Below are 11,062 nucleotides of genomic sequence, written 5' to 3'. Positions count from 1 at the left end.
TTTCAATCCACAAAAAAGCAGCATGTTTCCAAACAATGTGATTTTCTTCCATCCACAAAATGCTTAAATGGTATGGGTCATATCTGTGTAATGATTGATTTGTTACTGAGATAGTCATTTTCCAACTTCATTTGTATATTTTTAAGTTGTTAAAGGCTTGACTGCATCATTAACAAAACAATTCATGTATCATTAAGCTGATGTCTCACACAGGGATCCTTTTCTTCCCGTCCAATGGATGTGCTTTCAAAATCTCCAGCTGCTGATGGCTTTTTTTTTCCCTAGGGGGAGCAGGGGACCTTCTCTACTACCTGATCAGGCACTGGTCCATTCCTCCTACCCATCTAACCCAAACTAGAACAAATGCTTTTTTTTAAAATGGCTAACATAATTGGCAAACACTTAAGAATGTATAGTAAATTAAATATAATTATTCTTCCTCTGAATGGATGACAAATATATACAGACAGGGAAGGTGCGTGGGTTGGGGAGAGAAATCATCCAAAGCTAAAGATATTAGTTAGAACCAGCTGTCTCTGGCTCTCTTTCTCACTCAGTCTCTCTCTCAGTCTCTCTCTCTCTCTCCCTCCCTCCCTCTCTTTCCCTGCCTCAGCAGCAGAAAATATACAGGTTTGCAAGGGATATCATGTCTCCATCTCACACACCTTTCTCTCCTAAACAGCCTCGTTCTAATATTAAGAAGAATTGTAGTTAACAAGGCCTCTGAAGACCTCTGCGCAAAGAAGGCAGGCAGAAGGAGCTCGTGTGCTGCTGCAGTGTGCGGGGAAAGCTCAGGCTGAAGCTGGAACAGTCCACCTTTGTGTGGAGAGCAGGGTCACCGGCTCCAGGCTCCAGGAACATGGTGAAGGGGCACGCTGCTCTCTGGCGGGCAGACACATGGCCTCTTCTCAGCTTTGACAACCACACACAGACCTTTGAGCTTTCTATTTATATAACAGGGTAGTGGGTTTAAGGCTCTTCCAATCCAACTGCCAGTTTACTGGCTTGACTCTAATTAGGCTACTTGGGAGACATCATATAAAAAGTAAAAACAATTGATTCAGGTCTCTGCAAGAGAGAAGGCTTCTATTGACAAAATCACTTAACTACAATTTGCACTATGCCTTGAGGTTTTCTTTTAGAAGAGTTAGGTTTGTCCAGTAAGGATGGGCTAACATTTTTTCCCCCAAATAGACCCTTTTTATGCTGCCATTTCAAAAAATAAAGAAAAATACTCCCTGCCTCTGCTACAGCACTTCCCCCCCCCCCCCCCCAAAAAAAAATATGTCAAGCTGGGACAAAATAGCAGAGCAGTTCTTCACCACCCATGGCCCTGAATGACTTCATATTTGAGTTGTTTTTCTGAGCTTTTTTCTTCTAGTAGGTGATTAAAGGTATCACCACTTCCCAGAGAGAGGTCCAAATTCAGCCACAGGGGCTGGGTACTTCAAAATGCTATTACCTTGGTGACCACTGACAAGCCTACAGAATGATTTAAAAGAAAAAAAAAATTGGCTATATCTATCTATCTTTCTATCTGTCTATCTATCTATCTATCTATCTATCTATCTATCTATCTATCTATCTATATTTTTTTTTCAAAGACCACGGGGTCTCAGGCACTGGAGGTTTTTCATTCTCTTTTCTCATTCCCTTTGCAGACCGGTTTATATCGAAGAATCTAACTCAGGTAAATGTTACTTATTCATGCAGAAATCTTACAGAACTTGAGGCTTGGCCCTTTAATCCAGCCCAGGGCTAGCTAGATACATGAAAGGATTTCTGCAATTTGTAAAAGCCAACAACGAGAATTCTAAAGCACAATCGGGGGGGGGGGGGGGGGGAGTCCCCTGGGTGTCATTTTCACACCATTTTTCCATATTTATTTATACATAGGACTCTGAACATATATGGGGCACAGTTTCTGTATATAGCAAAAGAGAAGCACTAGCTCATGAAATAAAGGTGTAGGCCTTTCATGGCAGTTACTGAGAGTGATAAGTTCTACCAGTGAAGCTAAAGAATCCATCTAGAGGAAAATAAGCTTTCTAATGTTGATAGTTTCTTGGGCGAGGGTCACGAATGCAGCTAGCTGCCACTGAGTGGGAATAAGCATAACAGGCAAATTCTGGGCTGTCTGGTGACTTTGGATATGATTTTATGTCAGGGCTGTTTGTCAGGGTCAGCATCCTGTTTCTGGCCCTCTGATAACGCTAATCACACATATTCCAAGTCACCTGAATAGAAAGCTTTCAATGCATTTACCAGGGTCATATCTGTGCTTATTTTCTTGGTGGGGGTGTCTTACACAATTGCACAACTGCACACCAGATGTTTATGAAGACAAGCACACAAGAAAGCATACTAGTGAACAGAGCAAAAAAAGCAAACAGGAGACCAAGAGAGTGTGTGTTCCACACAAGGAGTGTAGGCAAAATACATACTTATCTACATATGCACACTGTACTAAGTGATTGGGCAAGTTGCACACAAGGAGGGGCTAGAGGCATATATGCTTCTTAAGACACATGGGCCTGCAACAAGGATTAGTTGGAACTCCTGAGAAACAAGGGTGTTGCATTTTCCTTTAAGGAGAGAGAACCCCCAAACAAGAATTTTCATCCATTGCTTCCATTTCTTTTAAGAAATCAGAGCAATGTGAATTTCCCTTTTGGATCAAGTAGACTGAGAGAGTCTGAGACAGAAGTAAAATTCAAATACTACGTTAGACATCCTAAAAAAAAAATTCCCATACCTGGCAGGCTGTTTAACATTTCTGAACTACACCCACATCTTCAGTTGTAACAGTGTCTATTAAATTGATGATGTTACCCACACCGTATATTAGGCAAATTGTATGCAAATAGCAAGACAGTACTTCTCAGCTGCCTGCAAAATGAATTCGTGCAGCTGAGTACAGATACTGTGAAGAAGCATAATATTTAATTGAGGAGTGATTTTATTGTGATTATTACTGTTAAATAACAACAGCATGCCTATTAAACATTGTAGTCTAATGTTTTACATGGAGCTGATAAAACCCTGCATGAGATCTGAAATGCCTTCCAGATGAATATTGATATTGTGTAATTGGTGTTTTCAAGGATTTACATGGCAGGGCTGGAAAATAAAAGATGACAGGTATTTAAATTCTGGTTATCTTCGATTTGCAACTGAAGCATCATGGATCAGTAAAATATAACTACTGCCTAAGTGTATGACCTTTTCTCCAAAAATTGAGTAAAAACATTAGAGTAGCAAGGTGACTGTAAAAACACACAGCCCTTAGGGCCAAGATATGACAGCATTTTTACATTAAAAAGATCTTTTACCCTCATTTCAGGCTGGGCCATTAGCTGATTCCAATTCAAGTGAAAAGCCAGTAACCAATCTTGGAATTCTAAATTATCCAAAATATCTAATTTACTAGAAGGAAAAAAGATAAATGACATGATTGCTTAAATTGCTGGGGCAGATTAAAAAAAAATGATAACATTTCTCCTAGAGAGGAAGCACGAATAAATAAATAAATACATGAAGTTGATATGCCCATATCTATCAATTTCCCTGCTCCCTCCTGACCTCTGCCCAACTCTTAGTCAATGGGTATGCAATATTTTCCAGAACATGTACAAACCTTCCCATCTGAACTATCTGCACAATGCAAAAACCTGAGGATGTTTGGGGAAGAAAGGACAGTGTCCAGTCAGTAATTATTTGTATACTTAAATTAGACTACCCCACTTCAGGGCTAACTTAAATCACACTTGCCCCTTTACCAGTACTATATAAGGCTCCAAATGAGCAAATATAGTTTGTACAAGAAGTCACTTCGTTTACTACAGTAGTAAAGAGAACTTAAGGGAAGCAAAGTGGAAAGGAGGTGTAGGTGTGTGTGTGTGTGTGTGTGCGTGTCTGTCTGTCTGTGTGTTTGTCTGTCTGTCTCTCATTGACTGCTTGCTCATGTATGAGAGGAGGGGGAGCGGGGAGGAAGGTACATGCCTGCCTCTTTTAAATCCCTTTAAAAAGAAATCTACCAAGATACGTAAGCACCCTTAAAGTTAAGCCATCTATTGAAGGAAGCACTAGGTGTCTCTGCCAGATGAAGGCATGCAGAACCGATGAGGAACAAAACCCGAAAAGGGGCAGGGGGGAGGAGAGATGGCTCAACACCCCTAAGCATCATAAAATTGCATTTTCTAATACAACTCTCCTAACTTGAAAAAAAAAAACCACGCAATCTGCCCCCGTAACCCTCCTCTTCCTATTCTCCCCCAATCTAAGGTGGCTTAAGGCAAGTAGGAAACACTTGGGGGCTTCCCCCCTCACTCAACCCTCATCTCTTCACCCCTTTAACAAAGAAGCCCCGAAAAGAGGGAAAGGATTAGCCGAAAGACTGGCAAACGAAGAACGAACACAAAACCCCCAACCTACCACTGCTGCTCCAAGTCCCAGTCCCTGAAAAAGTCGAACAGATCCATAGCGGCGGGCTGCTGCCCCCGGCTCCCAGTGAGCGGCCAGCCTAGACGAGCGGCGGCAACGGTAAGGTGACTCGCCTGCCCGGCGTGCTAGCCGCAGTGTGAGGAAGTCTCCGTCTGCCTGCCAGGCTGCCCCCTCGCCAGCCTCCGGAGTGGCGCGAGGCGCCCGGGGCTCCGCTCTTGCCCCCTCTCGCTGCCTGGCTCGGGCTCTCACTCCCAGCACCACAATGCTAGGTCCAGCTCAGGCTGCTGCTAGTGCTGCTGCTGCCGCCTCCGCTGCTTCTGCTGCTGCTGCTGCTGCTGCTGCTGCGGCGGCGGCGGCGGCGGCTGTGGCCGCCTCAGCCGCAAGCTCAGCCGGCCGGCTGACTGACTGACTGCCTGCGAGAAAGAGGCAGGAGCGGCGGCAGCACCGGCGGCAGCATCACATACACACACTCACGCAGACACACGCGCGGCGCGCGCGCGCGCGCACACACACACACGGAGGGTGCTGGAGCCTGTTCAGCCAGAAGCTGCTCCATGGAGCCCACACATGATCATCCCCTAGATCTGCCCAGGGGCCCCCAACTCCTACCCGGTCCTGACAGGGCCTCTGGCTCCACCGCTGTCAAAATCAGCTGTCTGGGGGAGGAGGAGGAGGTGCGATTGGGAGTAGGGCACATGGGGAGTAGGGCACGGGGTCTGCTGAACCCCAGCTGTTGGTCACCTGGCTCTCCCCTCCAGCCCCCCGAGGTCCAGAGCTATTCTGATGGGAAGAACAGGGGAAGAACATGTAAACTGTCCCTGATAGCAGCGATCGCAATTCTCTAGGCTGCAGACAAGCCAAGGGGATGCTTCCAAAAGCCCGGGGAAAGGGGGCTCTGAGGGAGCACAAGTCACGCCCCAGCCCCCAGGCGGCCCGCACAAAGTTCGAGGAGAGCTTGGCAGCCTGCATGCGCTGTTCGGGCGCGCAAGGTCAACTAGCGACCGTGTGGCCGGCAATGTTCAGACTCTGTCGCAGATACAAACAGAGGAGTACATCAAAACGGTGCTGGCCCTAGAAGAGATTTCAGTTTAGCGAAGGGAGACCAGGCCAAACAGGGTAGTGGGGAAGAGATCACACAAGGCTTCCTACAGAAAATGGCTCCAGAGCTGAGGTTTGAAGAAGGCGAGGGGTTCCAGGGGGCTAAGAAGAGGACAGAAGACCATGTGAAAAAGAGGGATAGTCAGGGGAGAGGCAGACCGACAGGAAACGAAGCTGTGTGGGGGACCAAAAGTGAGAGACCAGCTGGCATAGAGGCAAGAGGCGTAATAAGGCTGGAAAGGAAGATTGAAGTAGATTCATGAGGAAGGCCCAACAGAAGTTCGTATTTGATCCGGGAGATGATAAGGAGCTAAGAGAATAACTCTCCTGCCCCATAACCAAAGATGCCCAGCGCTTAGACAAAGAACTGGCAAGCAGTACTTCCTCTGACTCTTGGAAAGCAGGGGACTGGGAAATGGAATCTCTAAGTCTGGCATGCAGGTGCCACCCATAAGTTATCGGGTGCCTTAGGCAAAAAGCTCTCAGACTCACTGCCTTCCTCCGTAAGATGGACTCCCTGCTTGCATCAAACGGACCTGCTTTACTCTCTATTCAGCTGTCTTTCCTTCTGTTTTTTTTTTTCACCATACAAGTGACAGTCAGTTCCCACACCACACCACCCTGCCTTCCAGGTTCAAATAGCTTCCTTCCCTTTTTTCCCACTAGGCAGTGCCCAAACGGAGAAATCACTCTAAGAATCACCAGTCTCCTACTTCCAAAAAGAGGCAGGTCAAAGTAGAATCAACCCTGGAATATCAGATGAGAGCAGGACGTTGGAACAAGTAAGCCCAGAGGAGGCATGTCAGACAGGGGCCTCCAGTCCAAGCCTTTTGCCTCTGAATCCTCAGCTATTTCCTCAGGACCACACTGGAGAATGAGACCCATCTTGCCTTCAGAGCCCATTGTGCTACTGTATCCATCCCCTGGAGTTAATATTTTTATGCACTGACAGATATCAATAAAGTTTTAAAATAATAATGAGAGATTCCAAATAGTCATAGAAGTTCAGATTTCAAAGGGATATTCCAGGTTACTGAGTCCAATCTGGACCTGATCTGGTGCACATCCCATTAGGGTGATCAGACAACTTACACCTGAAGATGTCCAGTGATAGAACACATAGTAACAACTCCTGAATCAGCCTACTCCACTTTTGGAGAGATGGAATTGTTAGGTTTCTCCTCACACTGAGCAGAGAACTGTTGCTCTTTAACTTCTTATTACTCCTAGTTCAACCCTCTAAAGCAAAAAGGAAGGAAGGAAAAAAGTATCTATTAACCACCTACTATGCTCCAGATGGTTTACTTCATAGTATCCCCGGGAGATAGCTACAATTGTTATTCCCATTTGACAGTTGAGCAAACTGAGGCAGATGGAGGCTAAATGACTTGTCTAGGGTCACATAGATAGTAAGTATCTGAGGCAGAATTTGAACTCAGATCTTCCAGTGCTTCACACAGTACCTGGCATATAGTAGGAACTTATAAATGATTTTTTGATTAATGCTAAGCCAAGTAACCCATGCCACCTAGAACAGATCTGGCCACTTTTCTATATCATGTGATGGCAAATGCTTGAAGATTGTTCTTGTGTCCTCCCTAAAAGTTTTCTCTTCTAAAGGTAAATATTCCCAATTCTGTCAATTTATCTCCCTTGTGGCATGGTTATGAGTTCCCTCACCATCCTAGTCATTATTTTAAAGTACTTTTATCTTATTTAATTTTCTCAGCCATACAAATATTATTCTTTTTTTTAAGCTGAAGTACAGAGGGTAGGTTTTTATTTGTTTTCTTTTAGAGATGACAGGATTATAGAAAGAGGATGTCTAGATCAACCCTCTCTTTTTTACAGATAATGAAACAGGACCAGGGAGGTTAAGAGATTTCCTTGAGCTTACATAGAGTGGTGGAGCCTGAACTAGGGCTCAGGTCTCCTCTTCCTAGGAGTCCATGCTCTATTAGGCCAATGTTCATCAGTTCTAAATACAGGCTTTTAAGGAATGGAGCACATCTGTTAAAAAGCACAATGCTGGCTAGTCGTGGGTGCTTAATAATAGAGGGGAATAAGAACTTGTTGGGTGAGCCAGTAGTTATTACCAAAAGAAAATAATAGCATATACAATTATGTTTCAAAGGGTGATTCTGGACATGTTTTCTCTAGCTTTCTTGCTTTAAGAGAATGTAGCTATGAAGACAAAGTAGAAAAATAATGAGTTGGGGAGGGCCAGGGAGAAAAAAGCATAGAGCTCATATAAGATTCTCATGTCTCCATCACACTTGCACTTTCTTTTTTATTGGTAGGAAGAAGGAACAGAAACAGAAAAAAAACCAGTCTTAATCAACAAACATTTATTAAGTGCTTACTATGTACCAGGCACTGGGGATAAAAAAGATGACCAAAACCAGTCCCCAGCCATCCCCAATGTATTGTACCAAACTGTACCGTACATAGAAGGGAGCAAAGTGTGAGAAGGTTAGAAAAGTAGGAAGGGGGAAGCTTAGAAAGAACTTTAAATAGCAAATAGAGTTTGTATTTGCTTCCTGAGATCATAAGGAACCACTGTAGCTCATTGAGAGCACGGGTAACATGCTCTCAGCTTACACTTTAGGAAAATCACCTTGGCACTTGAGTAGAGGATAGATTGAAGTGGCGAGAGACAAGGTAAGGAGACCAACCAGGAGGCTGCTGAAACAGCCCGGTGAGAGGGGGTGAGTGCTAAGGAGGTGGAATTGGAAGTGGGGAGATGTTGAAAGGCTAGAAACAATCAGATTTGACAACAGACTGGATATTTGGGATGAGGTCCTAGAGAGGAGTCAAAGATTAAGGATAAGGACTGAATGGATGGGGAAATGGTGATGCCCTAAATAACAGTAGGAAAGTTGGAAAGATGGCAAGTGCCTGGGGAGAAAGATAATGAGTTTGTCAAGGTTGTGATAGTGTACCTAAGAGAATTCATTTCTAGATGTCCAAAAGTCAGTTGGGTATGTGAGAACAGCCCTCAGGAGAGCCACCAAGAGGCACCACTTACTATCACTACCACTACCACTATTATTACTACTACTACTACTATTGTGTGTCTGTTCCTCCTTCCTTGCCAAAGCAGACCATGCCATCAGAGAAATGATGATATGATTTGCACTTGACTTTGTTTTGAGTGAGGGAGGGCTGTGCAGGTCACCAGCCTCACTTCTCCTCCAGAGTCATCTGAATCCAGTGACCAGATATTCATCAGGATGACTGGAGATGACCCAGGATGAGGCAATTGGGGTTAAGTGACTTGCCCAAGGTCATACAGCTAATGAGTGTCAAGTGTCTAAGGTGAGATTTGAACTCAGGTCCTCCTGACTCCTGCACTGGTGCTTTATCCACTGCACTACTACCAGCAACAGTAACAACAACACAATAGCATTATGACATATATCATCTCATTTGATATTACTTGTAAGCAAAATACCTGGAGGACTGAGAGAAGAGATAAGTGGGCCTAGGTAGTGACCTGGAAGAGATCAGGAGTAAAAGGGACCCTGGGGAGGAGAAGAAAGTACATTCTCATCATGGCCCAGTATTACCTGAGCAAAGTCTCTCAGTAGTACAGTGGAAAGAAAAGTCAGATAATCTGCATTACAACACAGGTTTTTTTCCCACTTACTAGCTGTGTAACATTTGTAACATTAGCATACAATCACTTAACTGTTTGGGCCTCAGTTTCTTCATCTGCAGAATGAGGGCACCGAACTAGATGACTTCTGATATAGCTTTTCATCTCTGGTCCTATAATCCTTTGATCTTAGGATAGTGTCCAGGAAAACAGAAGCTGAGGAATAACCCCTTCTCTGAGTCCCCAACCTGACAACTAACCTTTACCAAGTATCTATACCAAGTGTCAAGTACTGTGCCCAGAGTGAAGATAATAAGAAAAATAAAGAAACACACTCCCTGCCCTCAAGAGGCTTACATTCTCCTCTCAGGATATGACATGTTAACATGCAAACTGATAACAGGGAGAGTGGGGTGGATATAAGCTATAACTCCAATACAAGAGTTTACTTCTGCCACTAAAGGCCTAACAGGTTTTACTTCCCTTCACCCAGTGTTTTGTCTGGCAAGGAAAACTGAGTATTCCTGCCATAAATCTGCTATTCTAGCTCTTTGTCTCATTGCCCCTCCCCTAACTAACACTTCCCTCTAAGAGAAGGCACTAGGTAGCATCACATATTGTTCACTGGAAAGAGAAGACCTCTGATATAAAGGTGAGGGTGAGAGAACATCAGATCAGTTTCTCTCTTAACTCAAGAGTTGGCAGTAAGAGAAGCAAAGCAGGTACTAATAAGCAAAGCAGAAAAAAGGAAGGAGAGAGATTCTGTTTTTAGTCACAAAGTCTTGGTTCCTCCTCTTTGACCGCATCTGTTATTTACATTCTTAGGATTTAGAGCTGGCAGGAACCTTTAGTTCTACCTTTCTCATTTTAAAGAACAGGAAACTGAGGCTGGAAAGGTAAGTAACTTAACTAAGACCAAAAAAGCTCCTGAGTGCCAGACTCAGGATTTGAATCTGAATGCCGAAGATCTGACTCCAAAACTACTCTCTCCTCTATGCCATGCAGTTCTGTTTCTTAACAAGTGAAAAAGTGGCTTCCCTCAATACTCCGCGATCTGTGGCCCTTTAGTCAAGACTGAAAGTGGATCTTCTCTTTTGGAAGGCAAAGTTAAGTCCTTCTAGAAAACAGCAAGATGTAGTGAATAGCGTCGTTGCTGGAGCTGTGAGCTGATCCAACCATTCTGGAGAGCAATTTGGAACTATATGCAAAGGGCTATAAAAATATGCATACCCTTTGACCCAGCAATATGGCTTCTAGGACTGTATCCGAAAAAGATCATAAAAATGGGGAAAGGACCCACATGCACAAAAATATTTATAGCAGCTTTCTTTTTGGTGATCAAGAACTGGAAAGTGAGGAAATGCCCACCAATCGGGGAATGGCTGAACAAGTTGTGGTATATGAATGTAATGGAATACTATTGTGCTATAAGAAATAACAAATAGGCGGACTTCAGAAAAACCTGGAAAGACTTACATGAACTGATGCTGAGTGAAGTGAACAGAACCAGGAGAACACTATACACAGCAACAGCCACAGTGTAAGGACTGTTTTTGATAGATTTAGACCTTCACAGAAATGCAAGGACCTAAAACATTCCCAAAGGACTCATGATGCAAAATGTCATCCACATCCAGAGAAGGAACTAGAGAGTTGAAATGCAGAATGAAGCAGATTATTTTCTCTTTTGTTATGTTTTGTTTTGTTTTTTTCATGGTTTCTCCCATTTGTTTTAATTCTTCTATACATCATGACTAATATGAAAATATTGTTTAATAGGAACGTATGTGTTGAGCTCATATAAGATTACATGCCAATTTGGGGAGGAAGGGGGAAGAGAGGGAGAAGGAGAGATTCAGAAGAATCTCAGAATCTCTCCTCAGGTTCAAGACACTTTCATGCCAACCATACAGCTTAGGGGGA

The 11,062-nt window shown here is 43.9% G+C and overlaps 1 protein-coding gene across 1 annotated transcript in view; it reads right to left on the bottom strand.

The window, feature by feature from the left end:
• The window catches only part of AFF2 (ALF transcription elongation factor 2), a 529,569-nt gene extending 524,937 nt beyond the window's left edge, over positions 1-4,632 (bottom strand). The window contains exon 1 of the mRNA XM_072626094.1: positions 4,435-4,632. Within this exon, the coding sequence (XP_072482195.1) occupies positions 4,435-4,481 (47 nt within the window). The 5' untranslated portion in view covers positions 4,482-4,632. The remainder of the gene's footprint in view (positions 1-4,434) is intronic.
• Between the last annotated feature and the right edge of the window lie 6,430 nt (positions 4,633-11,062).

Source organism: Notamacropus eugenii, chromosome X, assembly GCF_028372415.1.
Source record: "Notamacropus eugenii isolate mMacEug1 chromosome X, mMacEug1.pri_v2, whole genome shotgun sequence".
Classification (NCBI taxonomy): Eukaryota; Metazoa; Chordata; class Mammalia; order Diprotodontia; family Macropodidae; genus Notamacropus; species Notamacropus eugenii.
Note: the sequence above shows the minus strand (reverse complement) of the source record. Positions and strands in the feature narration are given on the sequence as shown.